The 23,066-nt window shown below is 52.3% G+C and overlaps 2 protein-coding genes across 5 annotated transcripts; both read right to left on the reverse strand.

The window, feature by feature from the left end:
• Nucleotides 1-3: 3 nt before the first annotated feature.
• On the reverse strand, nucleotides 4-11,583 carry ogal (O-GlcNAcase like). Of its 4 annotated transcripts, none has more exons than XM_023817000.2 (17): nucleotides 11,403-11,583; nucleotides 10,911-11,111; nucleotides 10,467-10,518; nucleotides 9,957-10,054; nucleotides 9,723-9,853; nucleotides 9,316-9,487; nucleotides 8,923-9,021; nucleotides 8,457-8,741; nucleotides 7,725-7,883; nucleotides 6,924-7,528; nucleotides 6,514-6,688; nucleotides 3,909-3,994; nucleotides 2,777-2,881; nucleotides 2,462-2,598; nucleotides 2,169-2,361; nucleotides 1,868-2,033; nucleotides 4-1,625 (listed from the first exon to the last, which is right to left on the reverse strand). In XM_023817000.2, the coding sequence occupies exons 2-17, from the start codon at nucleotides 11,062-11,064 to the stop codon at nucleotides 1,489-1,491; spliced, it is 2,754 nt and encodes a 917-aa protein (XP_023672768.1). In that variant the 5' UTR covers nucleotides 11,065-11,111; nucleotides 11,403-11,583; the 3' UTR covers nucleotides 4-1,488. The 4 variants fall into 4 exon arrangements, with proteins under 4 accessions (XP_023672768.1, XP_023672767.1, XP_023672766.1 ...); XM_023816999.2 differs by having other exon boundaries at nucleotides 10,911-11,114; XM_023816998.2 differs by having other exon boundaries at nucleotides 10,911-11,114; nucleotides 11,367-11,583.
• A 608-nt stretch (nucleotides 11,584-12,191) lies between these two features.
• LOC111846624 (uncharacterized) lies at nucleotides 12,192-22,633 on the reverse strand. The gene is made up of 13 exons (XM_023816996.2): nucleotides 22,470-22,633; nucleotides 19,999-20,136; nucleotides 19,650-19,802; nucleotides 17,631-19,047; nucleotides 17,218-17,271; nucleotides 16,147-16,207; nucleotides 15,564-15,610; nucleotides 14,662-15,334; nucleotides 14,369-14,545; nucleotides 13,907-13,991; nucleotides 13,544-13,665; nucleotides 13,249-13,400; nucleotides 12,192-12,708 (listed from the first exon to the last, which is right to left on the reverse strand). The coding sequence occupies exons 1-13, from the start codon at nucleotides 22,539-22,541 to the stop codon at nucleotides 12,608-12,610; spliced, it is 3,252 nt and encodes a 1,083-aa protein (XP_023672764.1). The 5' UTR covers nucleotides 22,542-22,633; the 3' UTR covers nucleotides 12,192-12,607.
• Nucleotides 22,634-23,066: the final 433 nt, after the last annotated feature.

Here is a 23,066-nt window from a genome sequence, read left to right on the forward strand (position 1 = left end):
CAGTCAGAGTAAAGAGCAGAACTTTATTAAAATTGAAACACTAATTACATTAAATTACATACAGATTACTTACATGAAGTATTCACATTCTTTACATGGACAACCAATGCAGTGGTGAAGGACCTGGGTTCATGGTGACCATGAGGGCGTCGGCTCAGATCCCACGTGGGACAAGCTGCTGTATCATAGGAGGAGCAAAGAAGCACCTGAAGGCTGGCAAATCATCAACAGTAAGAAGGAGCAGAAACTGAGACTAAAGTGGAGGGGGGGGGGGGGGGGTCAGCCTGAATACGACACCCAGCTAAGCAAAGGAAGAGAAATGCTTAAACCACCTCTATACAGCGACACCAAACGTTTCAACATCAATAAAGGAGAAGTGAATGGAATACTTTGTTAGCTATAGCATGTTCACAGCAAATATCACCTAAGATGAGGTTCGGGGCATTCAAGAGCCATGTGATCGCTTACCAGGGCTCCCTCGTATCAGTACACCCAACCGGGCCGGGTGCTGATCCGATCCAGCAAAGGACCAGTAACGCCCAATCCTGCGGGGACTGGATTTACAGGGTCTCGGCACAAATCTTGTGGGTATAAACTCAGTGCACGTCCACTGAAACCGTCTGCACGACAAAGCCGAAGTCGATTTAAAAACGCTAATGGGTCACAGGTCTCAAAAGTCGCCCTCTTCTGCTTCACTTTATTAGACGTTAAGTATGGGGGGGGGTCCGCTCACAGTCAGGAAGCAGAAAGGACATCCTGCAGCCTTCCCACCCGACAGTCAGCGGGCAGATCTGACCTCCCACGCCCCAGTCCAGGCACCGAATGGAGCAGTGCACCCGGGGAACATCACCGAGGAACATCACCGCCCGCCTCAGCAGTTAGAACCGTGCTCAAACAGTGGGCGACTGAGGCGACACCACAGAGCTAACAGCAGAACCTGCCTACTGCCGATTAGGGAGCAGCTGCTGAATATTAAGCTTTGTCTTTTTTCTTCAAACTAATGTTTTTAATGATTGCTGTGTTTTCATTATGGTCACCACCCCTAGACGAGAAGAGACGAGTCGAGCAGCCCTTCTAAGGAAAATGGTCACGCCTCCCCCAAGCCAAACGATCCCCAGCGAGAAGCGGGGGGTAAATGGGGGCACCCACGCACAGATGCAGTCATCCTCAAGCTGGAGGTCTGATACAATCACAATGAGAGTTATAGGAGACTCAGACATTCCCCTGCAAGACCCCCCAAGTTCACAAGCTCGCCAACAACTTTCCTCCTTCTCAAAAAAAATATATATAGATATAATAACAGAGTAAAAGCAAATGAACACTCAGCAGTGAGCTATGAGATGCTGCTTCAAGCCGGCAGGGCGTCCTGTGCTGACTGGTGACGGGGCACGCGCTCGTGCAGCAGCGTGGGTGGGGGGGCAGGCTCCGCTAACTGCGACGGTAATGTTCGGGTGGTGGGTCGTGGGTTTGCTCCCTCGCACGGCCGCCTCACAGGCTCCGCCCCATGATGATAACGTCCTTTGGGAAGCCCTCCATCTTGGCCACCTCAAAGCAGCCCAGTTTGCTGTAGAAGTCCAGCATCCGCTTGTCGGTCTGCCTCACTTCACAGAAGGCGCCGTGGGAGCCTTGGGGGGGGTGGGGGGGGGGGAGAATAAGGTAACCGACTTACTTGCCCTCAAGAATTTACATTTAAATCATTTATCTGACACTTTTATCCAAAGAAAACTTACAGTAAAGGGGCAGGATTACAATTTGTGCGCGCTTCTTGGGATTTGAACCGACAACCTTTGCATTGTTAGCACAAGCCCACCCCAGCACCTGAAGACGGCGAGGTCTTTCATTAGCCGGACCCTCCCAAGATACCCACCGCTGGCTTTGAGTGACGACAGCAGGCATCCCATCATGCTCTTGGCCACGCTGGGGTCTGTAACCTTGGTGTGGATTTGCACTTTGATCAGGGAGGGGAAGTTACTGAGGAAGGAGTCTGGCAGACCTTCCTCTTCCTCCTCCTCGTGGAAGCTCAGCATCATTTTCTAGACGACAGAAGCGGGGAGAGCGGGTACGAGTGAGCCAGGCTAAGACTGGATATCCTCTGCCACGGACGGTGCAGGCTTGGCAGCAGCGGGCAGGCAGACGGCCGCCGGGACGCGGCTCACTAGCGCGCCCACCTCGGCTTCGGTCAGGTCCTTCTCACAGTCCGGCTTGTTGTACTTCTCCTGCATGCTGGGGATCCAGCTCATCCTGCACTTCTTGGCGAAGGGCTTGACGTCGGCCGTGCCCAGGGCATAGCCGCAGATCCCCTCCTCATCCTCCAGGACGAAGCCGTAATCAGGGCTCAGGTTCAGAAGGCCTCCGACAAACCTGGGATAAAGTTACCCAAAGCGCCCCCTACTGGTCAGACCCTGCAGTGCACAGAGTAAACAGCAACACCCTTGCCCCAAATGAACACCGTGCGGCTCACCTGTCGCCAATGAGATCCGGCTGCTCTGGGAAGGGGCCTCCGTCCACCCCCTCCACCACCTCCACCTCCACCTCCACCCCCTCTACCCCCTCTACCCCCTCCTTGTACATCTCCCTGCATATCTTGTATACAGCAGCCTGAAATGCACAACGAGATACAGAGATGAGGTAGGAGGACCGGGAGCTGAAACCGCCCTTCGGAACCAAGCAGCACGGTGGAGACACTGAAGGCCTCCTCCAGTTGTCTAGCTTTTTCTCATTGCTAAGTGGTCACAGAATGGCCAGCAGCACATGGTAGGTCCCCCCCCGCACTGACCTCGTCCTTGGGGAAGTACGGCCTTATGGAGTACGTCTTGGAGGTAGGCATGGAGGGAGGCGGTTGGTGGAAAAGGTCGTTAGCCCCATCGATGGGCAGCAGACGCTGTGGACGGTCAAAAGGGGAGGTTCAGGGGGTCGCCCATAGCAACGGGATCTCCTCCGGAGTTTTACAGGTGAAATCTTCTACACTCAAAACTAAACGTATGCACCTAAAAAGGCCATCACAAAGCTGTCTGGAGACACTGATAGTGCTTTGCGTTCTGACTTAAATCTAACACTGTGCTTTACTCACCAACACTACACTGGGTGCCCTGGTTCTAATTCAGCCAATCGGGAATAAGCACAGCGTTCTTTGGGACTTTTCCTCGGGAGTTTGTGCGCCTGCCGGCTAGTCTGACTCTCAAACAGTCTGTACGTCACATAGCGATAGAAACCGTGAGGGCCCTGTGAGAAAAGACTTGGTCTGAAAAGGGTGCGACTGGCTGTGGAGATGCTGCTGCCCCCCCCCCGGACCCTGCCACCTCATGGGGGCGCTGTCGCTGCGCTGGGAGTCCTGCAGAGAGAGGTGATGACGCGGGGGGACGTGGACATGCCGGGTGGACGGGCAAGTGGGAGAAGCCCGGAACAGCTTGGCTCGCTCTCAGCGAAGGGGTGGAGCCAGGGCTGGATCTCGGCCTCTGCAGCGCAGCGCCGCGCCCCCGGGCCCTCGGCGCGGGCCTTAGTGCGGGGCGCGTTTTATAGCGTGCTGGGGCGCGGGCGCAAGGACGCTGCGCAGGAAGGAGGAGGGGGAGGGGGGCTCTTATCACTGTGCTTCCTGCAAAGAAATGAAATGTCATGAATGCAGAGCCTAGCTGCGCTGCGCGTTTGCCTGCGCTGGGGGGGGGAGGGGGAGCAGCATCGCCTGCGCAGGGGCTGAGGAATGCAGCCGGCTCACTGTGGAGAGTCCACTTCAGGGCAAAGGGCAGAGCTCTAGAACCTTCCGCTTTAAGGCTCGACTGTTAACCCCTACCTCCCCATTACAAGTATCAAAGGCGTGACTGATTGGCACCTTAAAGGCAGACCAAGCTTCCTCGCTTACAGCGGCACACACACCGAATTTCCTTCACAGAACAATCAGTGGGACATGATACCTGCAACTCCCCCGCCAGACCGCCCCTAAAGGCCCACGGCTCGGGGTCTCCGCCTAAGAACTGTGCCGAGGACTGACTACGGCACCCTGTGGGGATCAGAGCCAAGCGGAAAGCGTTACGACAGAGCGCTGGGCATGGCAGCCACGCCAAGAGCAACAACTGTGTCCATACTAAAAGATACAAGTACAAAAGACAAGTCAAGAACAAGAAGAAACTTCAGATGCAGGAACCCTGGAGCATTGAACCTGGCAGATGCTTCTGTCCGAAGCAGAACACAAATGAGGACCAGAGACCTGAGCTGGCCAGTTCCAGGAGCAGTAGGTGTTAAGGGCCTCTTTTAGGGGCCCAAATGTGCTAGGCAGAGGATATGAACCAGCAACCTTCTGATTACTGATTACAACTCAGAGCCACACACAAATTTAACCCAAGTACTTACTATATCTCATAAATAAGCCGATACTTTTGCACCAGCCAATCAGTGTGCGAGTACATCATTAAAAGGCACATTGTACATATACGCACCATACAGCCTGGAGAGCTTCACCCACCAGGACTCTGCCTGCCCCCTGTCTGTGAGGAGCTCAGATATGCTGTGGGGGGGGGGGGTTGTTTAACTGGCCCACATTTTCGTTGCTGAAATCGCTCGTGCTCCAGGGTACCTCATGCTGAACCCAAAATCACGTTTCTGAAATGTGTGCCTGGCCATGTGATGTTAGAGAAGGACACCTGGTGTAAAACAATTAAAGGGCTTTTCATCTGAAGGAAGAATCCCTCATAACAAGCAGTTTCAGGCTGGGTAACGAGGCCGAGTGTTATGCAAGCCCAGTGACGCGTAAACCCCAGACCTCTGAGGTCCAGCGAGAGCAGGGAATCTGGGAGACGGGGTCTCCTTCTCGAGTCACATGGCAAGGCACGAGTAGCACAAAGCGGGAGGAACATTCCCGCCTCTCACTGGCTGACCCAGCTGAGCTGGCTGTGACACCTGCCCTTAAAGCGCCAGTACTCCCGGTGCTTCCTGAGCAGCGGGGTCTACGGTGCCCCTCCCACGCACTGGTCCCTTTAAGCAGATCACTCAGCACACATGGCAGCTTAAGGCTCAGATATCATTAAACAGCAGGGAAGACTGATCTCTCCTGGGGTTACTGAAGCAAGCAGCCCCCCTAGCATAGAAAAAAACCCCATTTTTAATTACAAAACCAGTTCTAACCCAGCTGCATGTTTCTGTGCATAATAAAAACCTAAAAAAAAAAAGTTCAGCTGACAAATGGTGCCAGAATATATCAAATAAATGACACCCTGTGACATCTGGAGGCAATGCTTCTTAAAGCAACAGGTCCCTCTGTCACATACACACAGCCTAGAGGAGGAAACTATTTAGACACCAATTACTGGCATCCGCTACACATTTCAAAGCCTCACTTAACATTAGTACTCACTTCGTATCAGTCATTTGAGTACCAGCAGTACCCATTCCTAAGTTTATGTACTTGCTACCCCTAAAGGCTTGAAGAGATCTTAGGGCAGTGTCCGAGCCAGCTCACCAGGGTCTAACAGTTACGCAAGCAAACGTAAAAAAAAAAAACGTGACAACCGAAAGCCTGTGAGGGAGAAGAAAGTTAACGCGCTGAGATGCCCGGCGCTAACGCTGCGCGGATGTGTCGCGAAACCCAAAGGGCAAAGACAGTTCAGCAGAAGAACATAAGGAGCACTAGCACGCGGCAGCCATTTTGGATCCGACGGCCGCAGGCGCAGGTCAAGAGGACTCTTCCGTCTGTTTGTGGGGTGGAGAGAAAACAGCAGAGGGAGTCGTTAGTAAGGGTTCAGAGCATAGGACCTGGCAGCGACCATCTGAGTACTGCCTGAACCGTCTGTGGCTGGCTGTTAAACTGGGAGGAGGAACCTGAACCAAGATGGCAGACCTTCCAAAGGAAAGCAAGGTTTCAACACGGGACCCAACACCTCCAGCATCACAGGGGCTGATGACAGCCTTTGGCTTTTACGGAGAAGGACGTAACTGTCCAAGCAGCTCTGCACAAAGACCCGAAGCGGCTGCTCGGCTTGGCAGAATGATTACTGCATAATTAACTTTTTACAATGGTTAAATGTAACACATGGGCATGAAAGAAGCCCATGTCCCTATCGGGAGGAATGGACTGGAGAGACTGGGGGTCACCCAACCGCTGCAGTCAGTACTCAGTCAGTCAATGATACACAGATGAAATCCAGATTCAAGAGATCAACACACACAGACACAGGCATGTCACACGATACAGGAAAGCAAGCAGGCATCACTCTACATTAGCCCAAGAACTTTGTCTAGTGAAACCAGGAACCTGAAGCCGGTTCTCTGCCAACACTGACAAGTTTAACACTGAACTCTGTATCGCGTCTGAAAACCCTCTTCGCCGCTAAGAGACGTGAAGTTTGCAGACATTGACTGCACTTGGTTAAATCTCTCAAGGATTTCAAATGACAGGTATGTTATCACAGTCTCGAGGAAATATGGGTTTTGCTAAAACTGGTGCAAGGAATCCTTCCCTAATGTCCTTGGGCTAATCTAGCCACTGTCCTGCTGTGATGCCCGCCAAACGCAGCGTGAACCTACCCAGCCACTGAACGAATGATTTGACCATGGACACGATGCTCTTTATGTCCCAGATGTAGGGATACAGGTCGTACAGGATGGTGCGGTTGGCCGAGTTGGACAGCCTGGTGAACATCCTGATGACGGAGCAGCACATCTCCTCGAACTTCTCTGCTCTGGAATGCCACTCTGCCACCTACAGGCAGGAAGGCAAAAAGACAGGTTAGCATTAAGCGCTCCAAAGACACAGCCAACTATACGTCTGCTGTACCGCTCTCTAGAGGGAAGGCTCGATAAAGCCAAAATAGTGCAACTCTGCTATGGAAAGATATAAGCAGGCATCTGTTTAGTGAGTTTACAATCGCTACCCTTATTAGCACTAACATGTGTGACACTGCTAAATTAGCCGCGCTAGGCTAACGGCTCGGCACCTTGTCGGGATCCTTGGTGTCGGCGTTGACGCTGACCACGCTGCTGTTGGCGCGCAGCCAGTTGAACTCGCGGAGCATGTGGGCGGCCTTGGGCCCGTGCTCATAGGGCAGGTAGAACAGCTCCGCCAGCAGGCTCAGGTCGTCCAGCGTAAGGGCCTCAGCCGCATACAGCGGCTTCTCCCCGGGGCCCGGCACGAAGGGCTCGCGGCCCAGCTGCTCATCCGTCTGCATGGGCGCCACGTCGCCGCCCGGGTCCTCCGGCGCGCTAGGAGGCGGGGCCTCCGGAGAGGCCAGCTCACCGCCGGCCTCGCGGTCTGTGTCCATAGGCCTGAGATCCTCAGTGGCTTTGGCGCCCTCAGTGAGGGTGGGGTCGGCGGGGGCAGCGGCGTCCGGGTCATCGGGCTTCTCAGCGGCGGTCTCCATGGGCTCCTCGTCGAGCTCCCGCTTGGCCGGGTCCCGCTGCCCCTCCCCCGCGGCCGGCACCCGGCTCATGATGGGCTGCTGGTAGACGGTGGTGACTGTGGTGGACGAGCCGAGGCTGGGGGAGGTGACGGAGGCCACGTCCACCGCGGAGCTCTTGGGGCCGCTGTGGGGCACCTGCCGACCTGCCGCAGGGGAGCGGCAGAAACCCGTTTTAACCATCCGCAGAAACCCGGGGAAACACATTCATGCAGCAGTCTGAGCCACCCGTGAGTGGGAGGAGTCACACCACTGCATTATTCATGAGAGAGACTCTGGGCACCGCCCCTTAGAACACTGTGTGGCTCGCTTCCTCAGGGAAGCGTGAGGGCGGTCCCTTACTGTTGTACTGGTGGGGCTCCCCGAACTCGGCCAGCCACTCAGTCAGCGCCAGTTTGAGGGCCAGCTGGGGGCTGTACAGCACGTCGGTCTCCAGCTCCTCGTCGCTGCCCTCGTTCTCCAGACGGATCTGGATGGATACCGCCGTGTCCTCACCGTCCGCTGGGGAGAAGTGGGCACGGGGTGTTAGAGAGAACAGAGAGTGTGTGAGCGACCGGGGAGGGGGGTAGTGGGAGGGAAAGAGGCCTCCTTTCTGGGTTTTTCCCCCGTCACAGATTCCTGAATTGATTATTTCTGAGAGAGCGTCAGACTGTCAGAGTCTAATACTGTAACGCACATTCGGACTTCAGATAGCCCCTGGTTGTGTTATATTTGGATTTTACCATCGTATAGAGAGCAAAAGACAGTTATATTTCTGTATTAGAAATAACAGTCATGGCAATAATAATAAATAATAATAATAATAACGACAATAACAATGATATGCATCCCAGAGATTTATGGCACAGGGCACTGTGTTGGAACAAGCAAACAGACTCAGTCACAATGGTCTGTGTCACACAGCAGTACAAACTTAAAATATTCACTTTAACAAACTGTGACCAAGAGACCTCACTGCTCACATGCCGCCTTCTTCCCCTTTAAATGTCAGTATCACACACACACACACACACACACACACACACACACACCTCACTTTCAGGTTCACTTCCAATAAGCCCAGACCCCACTTACTCATGACCACATCCTTGCGTACACCATTCATGTTGGACTTGTACCAGGTGGCCAGGGTGTGGATTGCCACAAAGTTGGACTCGAATTCACAGTTGGGGTTGGTGAGGACCCCCTTCAGACGGGGAATGAGCTCTGTGGATCGTCCCTTATAGGGGCCCAGGAAGAGCCGCTTCTGGTCATAATCGTTGGCATGGATGTTGTCCCAGATAACTGGGGCTCTCTTCAAAATTTTCGTCACCTCCTCGATGGACTCAACCGTTATGTCTTTTGACACTACTTTGGGACCTGGGTAAAGACAGGGGAAATGTCCTCAAAATTAACATTTTTGGTGGAAAAATGTTTTAAAAGAAATCCAGATATTAAAAAAACCATCTCACACAAAGAGGGGACAACAGGTAAAATGACTTTGTGACAGAATGCATTGCAGATCTTCCAAGGATCCATGGAAGAGACCCAGAGGACTTGCCTGTCCACAACACCTCGATGCCCGGCAGCAGTTTTTCCCCCACTGTCCTCAGGTAAGGAGACTGGGAGACACTGGGGCAGCAGAATGTTCCACAGTATTCTGCGAGACATCAAATGCATGAGAGATCATTTCCATTAGACAGAGCATGTGCAGTTAAAGAAGCTATTTTCCTAGAGCAATGAGAAGAATGTGGGAGGAACATCTTCTATTGTGAAGAATATAACAGAAATGTATAAGAATGAGGACAACCAGCCCAACTCCGTAAAAAGCAACACCTTCAAAAGAATGCAACAGGAAACAAGCATTGAGTTTTGTTGTAAGACGGCACAAACAAGAACGTGGGGATTCCACACAACTTTAATCAGTCTGCAACATGTCTGTTCATCCCCCCACCTGTGGGACAGAAGAGGAACGTCTCTGGCTCTCCCAGGTACTGGTAGATCTCATTGGTGATGGACACTTGAGCGTGTGCAAAGGAGCTGAACACTTCCTTGTCCGCAGGGCACATATTGGGATCGATGTCATCGAAAAGCAAGGCGAAGGACTTACACCCGAACTGAGACACCTGGAGGAATGGAGACCAGCACTGTGACCCTGCCTTGCCCTTTAGAACAGTCATTTAATATTAAAATAAGCACAGTGTGTATTTCTAAACATGCACAGGAGCCTATCTAATAAACAAAAGTGAGAGTTATTAAAGGCGACCCCTGATGTGTGACGCCAAGCCACAGGTCACATAAGACCTTCCCCTATTGGATGGATTCGCTGCCGTGGTGACGGTTGCTCCCCTTTCCCGATACCTGATCCAGCTTCCTCTTGAGGGTTGAGACTTCCTTCTGGTTGGAGAACGTGATGTCGAGTCCAGGGGAAATGGCATAGATGAACTCGATGCCGTGTTCTTTCGCAGAGGCCATGAGGGTCATCAGTTGCTCTTCCAGAGACACAAACAAGGAAATTAGCCACCTGTAACTATACAGATGTAATGAACGAGCAGCATGGAGGAGATTCAACATAATGGGATGTATTGGTCTCACCTGCCTCTTCGACCGAATACATTTCCCTCCAGAACATTCTGTGCTTATAGTCATCCTTTGGAGCATATAGGTATGTGTTCAGGCCCCATTTCTGCTGCCTACAAAATCATATTTTATGCTCTCAGAATACAGACCATTGTTCGAAACACCTTCAAACACAAACGGAAACTTACATGGAAGGATTCTTAAAAAGACGCATACACAACAGATGCATATTTTAATTACAGAAATCAATGCATTTAACAAGATCTCCTTAAAGCCACAGGAAACAGCATCAAATCCAAATCAATCAAGGAAATAACAGTAAAAAAAAATGCCCAGGATTTAGCAGTAGATTCAGTACGAATCGGTAGTTTAAGAGGCACCTTTGGAGCGAAAGGTTACTGGTTTATGTCCCAGGATGGACCCGCTATAAACTTGAGGAGGACTGTAAATAATCAACTGCTAAATAGATAAAACACAGGAGAGTGATCTCTGGACCAAGTAATCAGACCAAGCTGGAATCATTACCTCCTGAAAAGCTCCTTCCTTTGTTCCATAGTCCATGGCCGTCCGTAGAAGCCTGTCACCAACAACAGAACAGGCCAATCACCAAAAACTCACACAGTGACCCTTGTTCCTGGTTAGGAAGAACATGGTAGTTTTCACTTCCGTAACGCATGTGCGTCCGCCCGTTTACGCTAACCTCACTCACGCTGCCCTGCTTATCTGCCACCAAAATTAGGGCACGCTAACCGCACCAATGTGATACATCAGTGTGATGCCAGTGACAAGCTAAATTAAGAAGAGCGGTACAGCAAAATGTGCACAATCGAGCCAGACGGGCGGAATCGGGCTTTCCGGGGGGGTTAAATCTCAAGTCAGCCACGGAGTGACCCTATTTTAGAAACAGCCCTAAGTACTACGTGACAAAATAAATCCCAGGGGCACTCCATGCCATCCTGCTTTTCTCACCCTCCACCACGCCGCTGATGAATTTCCGATGGCCGGTTCTTTCGACTTCGATGGTACCAGGCTCCTCAATCGGAGCCTCTGCGGCCACGGGGCTAGGGGCCACGGGCTCGTCGGGGCGCGGAGCGGAGCCCATCGTCTTCTCCTCCTGGACCATCTCTATGAGCCAGCTACCCTCCCGAGCGGCGCCGAGCGCTGCAGCACCTGCTAGAAACAAGACTTCGCTCGTGAACCAGCTACGCCAAAGCAAGGATTAGTAAAGCCAAGCAAAGACGCAGGGTCGGGGTGCTGACAGAGGAGCTACAAATCGAGCCACCGAGCTAACGCGTTAAACACGCCGTTTGTCAGAGGGAATCAACTTATAAAGCTCGGTTTTTATAGAGGTAAAGATGCCCCCGTATATCTCTATACCAACGACATTTCTCCGGGTTAAACTACTTTATTTTTTTTTCGCTATACCGTAATTATTCCCCCGCCGTGTCCTGTCTTCCTTACCAGCTCCTTGATTCTTCCTGTTTACACCGACTGCGCAGGCGCAGCAAACCGGATCAGACCGGTTCCCACAACGTCAGAAACAAATAAGGGGAGTAAAAAACGCATAAACCAAACCCGTAGGATATTATTTTTCATTATGGTCGTCGAAGAAAAGTCAAACATCCGTTTTAGATGATTAATATTTTCACATAAAACGTTTTATTTTCACCGTGTTTTGAATGGGTCGTCCCATAATTACGGTGTCCGATTTAGAAATTCGCTGGGGAGGGGGGCCCTTAAAGGCGCCGTACACATTTTACTACGCAGGAGACTTCGATCTAGTAATGTTTTTCAGTAAATGTATGCGTTCCTTGACAATACAATTTTTACGTGGCAACTTTAAAAACGATAGTGGCCAAGACCAACGGCAAATATCTTCCGCTTTAGTAATAATTCACCAAGCACATCATTACTCATGGATACATTGGCCGCAGCCTTCATCGTGTCACTGCCGTGTAGTATTCCACGTATAACCACAGTATGGAATTCATGCGATTTAAAAGCTTAAAGCCTAGAAGAGAGCCGTCATAAATGTTTTTAGAAAAGAAGGTCTGCATATCGAAACAATGGCGTTTTTTCATCTACACAATTACAGCTCAAGTTGGAGCGGAACCATTTTCATATCAGCCCATGCTGATACACAATTCTCACCACTACATTCTACAAGTTGGTGTGTTAAAGTAAGTCTACAACATAACTTATTTCAAATAAAAGGTATTAGGGAAAAATGTAAGTGAGAAAAGGACAAGATCCATTTTAAAATTGTTTTTTAATGTTTTGCATTACATTTCCATTCCACATTCTTCCAAGCATTTAGGAAAGAATACATTCCATTTGTTTTCTTACTCTCCATCATCCTATTTTTATACATGGTGAGCCCATGCAATTTTAGAATGCATTAAAAAAAATTTAAATATTCTCTTAAGAACATTTGCCTCTTTTTTGCACTTTTTCCCTTTATACTGTTTTTATGCTTTTAATTTTTCTTAGAAATCTTCACTTCAATAGAAGGTGTAAGCTTGTAGACACAGGGGTGGGGGGAGTGAAAACAGACACAGAAGCCACACGCGATGAGTGGGAAGGCAGTGTCCGAAGGCGTGCGCTCCAGCACGGCTCTGAGGTAACGTGCCGTCTTCTCTCCTCCGTCCTCCGTCCCCCTCTTGCCGTTACCTTCTCAGACCTTTCTTGGCCTGCCTGAGTAAAGTGTCGAAGTCTAGTGCGTCGAGTTTGCTCTTCGTCGGTTCTGGTTCGTATTCCCGGCTGGAGTCTGAAAGAACACGGTGGGACGTTATACTAGTGTCTCTACAGGGGCAGACGCATGGGGCAATTCCAACCAAATGCCCCAAATGACAATGACAATCTAAGGACGCTTTTCCCCACACACCAGGTACCGTACATTGGGTACGTCGAGGAGGTATCAAAAATGCGGTACTCTATGGTGTTTGTTTTCCACTGGTGTGATGTCCACTGAATGACATCACAACAAGGTGGATATTTCATACTGAATTTGAAAAATCTGACATAATATATTATAGGCCTGGACGACGTGCGATATTAATACCAACTTACATCGCTAATCAGCTATATTAAAATAATGCTTTTTCTTACGTTCAATTCTGTATGGACATTATAGCACAGGGGGTTAAAGTTTTGCTAAAACATTTGCAAAAAAGGAGAAAGAAAAAAAATGACATTCCTTTTATAGATTTTAGGGTGTTTTTCCACCACACCAAAGTTCAACCAGATGCAATAACTAGCCAAACAGGCAGTGAGACAGCACCCCGACATGAAATAACTCAAAACATACCCAGGTCCGCGTAGTTGGACTTGCAGAACTGCCGACGACCCCCGAAGCAGAGGTCAAAGGGCAGCTCGTTGCACTGCCGCAGCTTGCCTCCGTTCTCAATGGCGCTGAACGCGTCCTTTGTATTGTAGTAGGTGACAAAGCCATAGTTGTCCCTGTGGGAGGAGCAAATTGGCACCGGTAATTACATGGCCTGTCATCATGGGTTCGGTCCACAAGAGGGCACCAGAGATCCTCAAAGCTCCATCAAAGGTGCGACCCCTAAGGCCACTTTTCGCCAGCATAGAGCCGTCCTCACCCATGCTCCCGAAAGTGCAGGGTGCAGTCCTCGATCTCCCCATAGAGGGAAAAGCGCTCCTTCAGCTCCTTGCGGGTCATACTACCGCGGATCTTCCCTACATACACCACGCGCCGCTCCTCCTGGGGGAGACAAAAGCATTTGGGGGACCAAAATTACCATCCTAGAACCTCCCATTTCACCAAGTCTATAAGTATGTCTTCATTTGGAGTAACCAAGCTTGATCAAATCAGTACTCTGAGCTGGACAGATGTTGGACGGAGAAGCTCCCCGTGGGGCAGTGTGACATCAGCAGACAGCAGCCATTTTTGACGAGACCCCACAGGGACGGCATGACCGTGAAGGCAAACGAGTGTAACTCACGATGGCTTTCTGCTTGCGGTCATTCACGTCCTGCGGCTGATGTGCCTCTCGGGAGTTGTAACGGTAGTTGTGTCTATAATTAGGGCTGCAAGGTTTAAAAAGAAAAAGAAAAATGAAGATCTTCAAAGCAACCACTGCAAGGTTAAAGGGGGCAAGGAACCTAAGAAGGAAAAGTAGTAATGAAGCAGCTTAAGTCACAAAACAGTTATTAAGCATTTGCCATGTTGCTGGTAATGACACCTGGCAATTCATGCCAGTGTTTCCCAGTCTGGTTCTTTGGGATCCACAGAGGTGGACTGACTGCGGTTTCCTGAGGACCAGATTGGAAAACACTGATCTATACATTTTTCCGAATACCTTTCAAGTGCACAAACAGACGCACACACGTCCGACCTCAGCCACAAGCAGAGTGCCGGGGTTCCCATGGTGAAGTGCATGTGAACCCCCTCCCGGTACACCGACCTGTGGCTGGCCCTCCTCCAGCACGGCGAGCGCGACCGGGAACGGCTGCAGGACCGCGAGCGGGAGCTGGAGTAGGAGCCACAGCGCCGTCGAGGCGGAGAGCGGGACTGTGAGCGGGAACTGGATCGGGACGAGGAGCTAGAACTGCTGCCAGAACGGCGAGAGCGGGAGCAGAACCTGGGCGGGCAGAGACCCCACATCGTATCATAAGCTCAACTCTGCCAACTGGGGTGTAAACAAGTAATCAGCACCTGCTCATATGTTATGTTCATAAGCCCCTCCCATTCACTGACCTCTTCCTGGGCGGAGAGGTTGATCTAGACTGAGACCGAGACTGGGATCGGGACTCTGACGACGAGCAGGAGCTCGACTCAGAGCTACTATTGGAGGAGGGGCTGGGAGACCGGGCTCTGTACCGCCGCTGTGACCGGCCCCTTTCGTGGACAGCAGGTCGGTCAGGGTGCCCAGACGGGCGGTAGGCAGAGCTTCTGCTCTTCACAAGACCTGCCTCCTGGGGGATGGGCTCCGTCCTGGAGGGTGAGGCTTCGGGGGACAGCAGCACTGAGCCTATGACGGGGTGAGCCTTTGCCTCAGGTTGAGTCCTGTGGTCCAGGGGCTTGGCAGACACCCCCATGGGGAAGGCACACTGGGGGGTCGGGGCAGAGACAGTGCCCCTTACTGGCAGGACGGCCACACCAGGCTGCTGCTGGATGCAGATGGCTGAGGCCGGCTCTGTAGGTGCAGGCCCCTCGGAGGGCCGGCAGTAATCATGATCGGCGAAAGCTGGGTGGTGTGTGGGGGCAATGGCTTGGGCAGGGGGCTTGCTGCGGGGCTTGCTGGGGGGCAGTGGCCGAGGGTTGATGATCTGGATGGCCTTGGTGGGGGATGGTTTGGGCTTCGCCAAGAGGGCCACTGGGGTCAGGGGCTTCCAGGTCTGGTGAGGGGGGGTGGCCGGGGGCGTGAGACCTGGAACAACACATATCCCACATTAGTGGGCTTTCATAAATGTGCGGGAGTTACCCGAGGCGGATAGTTCAGGTGGCAGGTTATATGCTACGTATCTGCATGTGGGTTTCAGACGGTCCCGAAATTCCCAGCTAACTGTACAGGTAACCATGGATTCAGTCTGGACCGGAAGTAACGGTCCTTGTAGTCATGGTAACACAGCAGCACTTTTAGAGACAATGGGACTTACCGGCGGTACTGGCCAGGTCAGGAAGGACCGAGCGCTCCACTGGTTTCCTGTGGACAGAAGAATGGCAGCCGTGTTAATGCCAGTCCCTGGAAAGGGTGGGTAAGAGTGTGTAAAACCCCAGTCCCCAGAGGGGGGGGGGGGGGGGGCGGGGGTAAGAGCGGATTAAGCCCCAGTCCCCGGAGGGGGGAGGTGGGGGGATAGGGGGTAAGGGAGCAGGTAAAGCCCCAGAAAGCTCCTGTGCTGATCCACGATCAGATTTCCCAGCCCCAAACCTAGAATTAACCTATATAAATGGCTCTTTCATGCGTAACTGCTTAGTACAAAACTAATAAACACTCAACCAATCCAAGTCGTCAAACCACAAACGCTTCATTTAAAATTCACTGGCACATCCAAACAGATTTGTACAATAAGCATTGATTGGCGTAAATTGCAGAGTGCACTGTGAGCCTGATCATAGCCTTAATTTAAACCTATACTCGATATAGGGCTGCGACTGAGCTGGCGTGGTGAAAATTGGGTCGCAGTGCGAAAAGATTGAGAACCACTGCTGTAGGGTAACTCCAGCCCCTGCTCTACTCACCCGGAGTTTCCTACAACGGCTGCTCTACCAGAGACCTCTGGCACAGTGTGCTCCTCTTTGGCTGGAAAGAGAGGGAAGGCAGATCAATGGATGGTGCCAGGACAGACCAACCAACCAGAGCGAAGGGGAGGGAACACCCATATCAACCAATCAGAAAGCTCTGACAAGCAGCATGGAAGGCTGACATCTAGGGGATCCTTCAAGGGGGTCCCTCAAAGAACTGACTGATAATTCAAAATTAGGGAATGACAGAGACCAGGGGCTCTCAGCTTGCGGCCAATGAGAAACGTGCACCTTATAATTACACGTGCTCATGCTCTGTGTGTGCCTGTACGTGTTTGCGCATGCGTGCACCGGATAACTGAAAAGGCTACACACTACCGACCATTTCATTTGTTTGGTTGTCACACTTTAATGTTAAATAAATGTCTGGTAAATATTTTGTGTGTGTATGATTCTTGCGTTGCCCCCTTGATCAGACCCCAGTCGTCAAAGCTTTCAGAACCCCAGCCGCAGACGACGAAGTCAAAACGACGTGCAAACAGGGCAGAATACCAGGAGGCTGCGCGGCCTGACACCGCCCAGCCTGTCTAGGGGGGGGACCTTAGGGTCAACATTACAGCAATTTCCAAATCAGCCGAAAGCTCAGGAATCCGACAAAGTAGTAGCCAAGTCTCTGGAGCCAATCTTCAGCTCCTCCTGAGGTGTGGAATGATCCTCCAAGTCGAACCACAAGACACAGGCCAATTTCAGCACGGTCAGGTTCACATCCGCGGCCTTCGATTACACCGTTTAGGAATACAGTGTGTTTTAAACAGACCTGGAGATAGGCCCCATTGTGCACAAACAGGCAGGGAACACACACCCCCTCATAAATATTTTAAACAAGAGGCTTGAGGTCCCACCCCTTGGCCTGGAAATTTGATAGGCGCATGCCGGCCCATCAGTCACTGCCTGAAAATAGCCCCAGAACCCAGTGTTTACCGAACATGCGCGATTTGGCCGCCGGGCTCTGGGTGGGGGAGAGCGAGGGAGAGAGAGAGATGCCGGGTGTCCCCCCCCCCCACCTACCTTGAGTCTCCTCAAACTGCTCCAGAAGGCTGGTTAGGTCAGTGGCTTCAATTCCTGAAAGGCAGCACAGAAACCAACTGTGAGATGCCGCTCTGGTGGCCCCCACAGTCAAAATATGGCTGTGGTGAATAAGTCCCGCCCCCCTCAGAAATTCCAAACCCCATCTGACTGGGGATGGGCCAGAATCCACCCCAGCTGCTCAGGGAACAGACCCCCCCCCCCACCCAACACCCCAGATGGTGCAATACTGACATCTACAGATTTATGATGGACCCCCAAGCTTCCTACATCCATCTGAAATGTCCCCTATGCAACCATAGAGGGGGCATCTGATTGGCCGATACCAACTCAGGTGACTCACTGAAGGCGGAGCCACTATGTTTTAAAAGTCACGTCACTGCAGAGTGACTCACCTATTTCACTGGTGCTGGCCTGCACCTGCTTCTCCTCTGGGTTCTGTTTGGCGGGGAGCACAAGCAGCTTGGTCTGGGGCAGCCGCTGAGGCCTCCCGCGGGCAGGGAGGCTGGCGACCATGGCCAGTTGGTCTCCCGCGACTGAAGGGGGCTGGCCGTCCACCTGGGAGGTGGGTGCTGTGGCCGGGTTAATCTGTGACGGTGGCTTCCTTGAGACCGGGACGTCGAGGTGCTGCGGCCGGCGGGGATCTATAGTGGTTCGGGTTGGGTGGGACCCGGCGGGAGGCAAGCAGGGTGCCGGGGGGGGCACTGGCCTGGCAGCCGCACTGGGAGGCGCAACAGGAGGTGCTGGGCCTGGGGGTCGGCTCATGGCCTGCGGGGGCTCCACCGGCCTGCCTTCCGGGGGCTTGCTGGGACCCACCACTGAGCTGGGGGGGACCAGCAGAGCCTCGGGGGTGGGGGGTATGCTGGAGCCAACCGGGTGCCAGGCCGGCACCGCCTCCTGGGGCTCCTTTTGGGCGGGGTGGGCCCGCGGCTGCTCTGGGAGGCAGGGAATGGGGGGCAGCTCCCTGGGGGGCTCGGGGAGAGTGGGCCACTTGGTGCTGCCGCCTGGCTTCCCCACCGGGCCTGGCTTCCTCTGCTGCCTCAGCAGCCGGTACTCCTGCAGGCTGAGGAGCTTCGGCCTGGCCTCCTCTTGGGGGGGCTGAAGCACGGGTGATGCCGGCTGCTCCACAGCGCCGGTCGGAGGCTCCGGGTCAGGATCTGACCCGACAAAATCATCCCGGCCCTCAGCTGGCATGTCCAGGACAGACGTCAGTATGGGGGCAAAGGTCACCCTCTTCTTCTTAGCCGCTGTCTCTGGACTCTTGTCTTGCGGGACTCCCTCCGGCACGGGTCCCGACACGTCTGCCGTCGTCTCCGCCTGCCCACTCCTCACAACACTCTTTTCCGCACCTTTTTTGCTTTTCCGTTTCTTCTTCCGGCGCGAGGGACATTTTTCTGAGGTGGGCTCTTTGGGGCGCTCCTCGGACACCTCGCTGCCCCCGGCTTCGGTGGCGGGGGCAAAATCGGGACTCCCAGGCTGTGAAGACTTCCCCTCAGAGACAGGCTCCTCCTTTGAGGCCCCTGCCGGCCCGATAGGACCCGTGACCGCTAGAATGGGCTCCCCCTGCTCTCCACGGTCCACCACCTCCAGCACGATGCCGCCCTCGGGCAGGGGGTACCCATTATCCTCCCCCAGCTCCAGGGAGACGGCCAGGCAGTACGGGTAGACGTGCTTCACCAGGTCACCCAGTGAGGGGAGTCCCACGTCACCCTCGAGGCCTTGCACTAAACTTCCTGTGTCGCCATCTTCCTCCTCGCAGTCGCTCCTCTCGCTAAGGGTCCTCCAGTGCCGCTCAGCACAGACATCGACTTCCTGGAAGACAGGGAACCGACTGTGATTGGCCGAACAATAAAACCCAAAAACTGAATGAATGACCGAAAAAGCGGCTCCATCCAGCATTAGGAGTCGTTGAGAACACGAGAGTTCCTAACATTTCCTACAGGCTCCGTTGTGGGCGGTGATGTCGCCACACTCAGCAAGTGTCGGAGCTGAAACAGAAGTGAGGAGTTCATGCACCGGATTTAAAAGTCGTCTCTCCTTCTGAAGCAGAACATCACCCTAGAACCACCTGTTGCTCACGACTACAAAGCGTGTGGACGGATTTAAGGGTCTACGCTTCAGAGAGTAACCGAAGATTATCCTAATATCCAGTAATGGTGACAAGATGGGCGCGTTGATCTGACTGCTTTATAGGTCTCCGGTCAGTTTCCTTCTAAATGTGAGCTGGTCAGGAGATTTGATAACTCAAACTGAAGGAATTTGAATGTCTCAAGTTTTCAGAAACCCCACCCATTCAGGGGGGGAAATGGCAAAACAGCGAATGAGGAATCAAGCCAAGGACAAGCTGAGGGCCAATCACAACACAGGGGAGTGGCCAGCAGTTTAGGGGGGAGGGGCTTAGAAGCAGGCCTCACCGCCGATGGGTCCCTGCCCTTCTGTCCGGAGAAGAGCTCCGGATCGGGCAGAGTGTCGAACGGTGACAGGTTCTCGCTGTCCACACTGTCCAGTACTTCCGTGAGTGCAGTCAGCAACGCGGCTTCTCCTTCTTCATCGATGCAGCCATTGATCTACGAGGGGAGACGGACAATTCTAAATGAAAACCCATTGGCTGGACGTGACAGAACCCCACCCCCACTAACGCGCAAGGAGCAAATGGAACATTTTACAGCCCGTACCTGCGAAAGCACCGGCATTTACAGCTCACACAAGGTTCTCCTGCCGCTGAGTCACAAAATACAAACAAACGCTGAGAATGACGTTTACCTCCACTGGAGTGCACGAGTCCTCGAAGATGGATAGGATGGAGGAATCCAGGTAGGCGGGGAGGGACTCTAGGGCCTGCCCAGCACCCAGTGGGTCATTCAGGCTGAGCTCACCAGCATCCTGCCTGCTCAGAGTGTCCTGTGTAACACATGTGGGTGTGAGTTCGCACGTACCATTCCAAGAAGCCGAAACTAAGCTTCGGAGGGGCTCTGAGCAAAATGGCATACCACAACGCACTGGAATCAAAGCAAAGGGAAGCTGGGGACCAGAATCCCGCCGTCTGCATTCCATGTAGATCTGGGCCAGTCAGCGGCTCAGTAGGTCAAATCTCTTTGCGTGTGATCGGAAGGTTGCCAGTTCAAGCCCCGGCTTGGCCAGAACAACGATGTCTGTGGGCCCTTGAGCAAGACCCTTAACACCCAGCTCCAGGGGCGCCAAAGAGAAGAATTTTGCAAATGGAAAATAAAGGTATTTAAGCTATTATTTATGTCCTGTATCCCTCCTTCTGTCTGGATAATTGTATTGCTGTGTTTGTTAAGCACTGAGAGTGTAGCAAAATTCTTTTCGTTATGTCATCAAGGATAAAAACAAAGCTAAATTAATTCCCCCGTATGTTAACAAGACCACTGAATAAGGAGATCTGAAGAGATGTCTAATCACAGTAGTTGGAAATCTCAATACTGACACGCACGTGAAACATGGTGGCTTCAGACAGGCGGCGAAGCAGCAGCACCTCCCACCGCAAGCAGGTGACTCACAGGCCAAACACCAGCTGACAAAACGCATTGCTCATCCGCGACAGGAAAACTACACCACCCAGCACACCGCCGCCCGGGGGCGCGCTTCCGCCAGCCCTGGAAAAACGTGCGTTTGCTGTTACTGCGCGTGTTCATCCTCAACAAAATCGCGAATAGTAGGAGCGGTCACGCCGTCTCCGGGTTGGCAGGGGAGGGGGGCAATAAAACCTAACAACGTAGCGTGATCCGGCACCACTGGAGGGGGGGAGGGGGGCAATACAACGTAGCGTGATCCGGAACCACTGGTTTACCACGAAACACACAATCCGTAAATTAATCGAGCACTGAAACGCAGATCATTTAAAAACAAGCATCGCATCAAAAGAGAAAGCGATGGACATTACGAGAAAGGCGTCTGGTTCCCCGGATCGTGACATTAGGCGCGGTCTCCGCCGCCGGCCGGGATCCCTCCACCCACGTGTTATTACAGCAGCGACAAACGCCGCCCTTAGCACCACGTACATAAGCACGGTAACTCATTTTATCACTTAAATGAGTGCACGCATGCCCAGCAACTACCATTAAGATGATTACACTACATAAATAGTTCAAAACATTCGGGACATTGATTTGCATTCTGATTTTTAACTGTCATTTAAATGCCAAGAACTTCCCTCCGGTGGGTCAGCAGCCAGATTCGCACCACGTGTTATGAATACAAACTCCTCACGCGACCCGCCGGGGCTCGTGACAACTTGCACTTCGTCAAAATAGTCGTAGAAAAGTGAACCTGAATATCGTCAAAGCTTTTAAAGATACTGCTACGAATACAAGACACGATTTATTTTTGGTGAGCATATGCAATGGGTGGCGGCCTAGATGGATCCACTACAACCTACAGCAACGAGGACTAGGCTTTAGCATCGAAATGCCAGCGTGACAAACGACCAAAGTGTCACATTTCAAGGCGAATGGACGGCGATTTGGGGCGAAAATGGATCTGAAAACCTACGATACAACCAGGCGTAGCACGCATAAACAGTAACAGTCACGTTACCGGTAGGAGTCACCATTCCTTCATTAATTCTTCGTAACACGTAACTCATTTAACAATGATAACGTAAAAGATTTATCGATGGCTTTTATTATTACACATAAATGTATATATATATCTGGCACAGTTAAAGGGTTTACACTGGCTACCACCACACATAAAAAAGCGACTGAAGATTTTGTCGATCGTCTAAAACCATTTAAATAATCGTTTTTTATGTACTAATTTCTTGGCGCAGGTAACTTTCCACACATACAAACGAGCAGCAGGCTAATATCATGCTAACCCCCTCCATTTTCCCCAGCCAAAAAAATAATTTATCCGACAAACGTGTAAACGTCACACTTAAAAGTCAACGTAAAACGCCAAAAACAGGATCGCCGTAAGGAAACGGCACGTGTCACGTCGGACGGCTCCCCTCCGCACACCGGCGGACGCGAATGCGGGGATGGAGGCATGCTGGCGCGCCGAGCCCATTGCGTGGCCGACTTCTTCTCCTCTGCCCCCCCCTTCCATCTTTTCCCGGCACCATGCTTTCCTCGCCGTGTACATCCACGTGTCACACGCAGGCGGACGCCGCGCTGCGCCGCCAGCCGCCGCCAAACTCAGCGTCCCACCGCCGACCGCAGAGTTCCAACGCGTAGCCCCAGCTCCCGGCCCTCAAACCAGCACAGACCCACCTCATCCAAGGAGAAACATTCCATACTGCCGGCGATCAGACTTTCCAACCCCGCTCCCCACCGCGTCGCCATCTTGCAACTGTGATCTCACGTTCAGGCATGAGGCGCCGGGGAAGTGAAGACGCAGCGTTATTTCGGACCGGCTCCGGCGCATAGACACGCCCCTTTCCGAGGTGGGAGGAGGGGAGTAGTGTAGATATAGAGAGAGCTAGAGCGACTACGACGGGAAACACACGAATGAGAACACACATAAAACTTTATATATTCCTTATGGAAGTATATATAATATATATTTTGAGAAGATGCAGTTGTTTCTATTATCACGAAATTATGCACGTTCATAAAAATATGCGTGTGTGTGAAACACGATGCGGCAGTATAGCTACTGAAGGCTCTTATTTTGAAGTTCTTCTTACGGCGCCGTGCGCGTGCTGTCCGGACATGCCGGGTCGGGCTATGCACGAAGCCGCCGGAGGCATCGGCCGCGGACGTTAGGATCGCCGGACGGGGAGCCACTGGAATTGCTTAGTTGGATACCTTGTAGTAATAGGAGTTCTTTACGGTCTCAACAATTGGTCAATCTGATCAAACCGGATA

The sequence above is a fragment of the Paramormyrops kingsleyae genome, chromosome 5 (genome assembly GCF_048594095.1).
Source record: "Paramormyrops kingsleyae isolate MSU_618 chromosome 5, PKINGS_0.4, whole genome shotgun sequence".
NCBI lineage: Eukaryota > Metazoa > Chordata > Actinopteri > Osteoglossiformes > Mormyridae > Paramormyrops > Paramormyrops kingsleyae.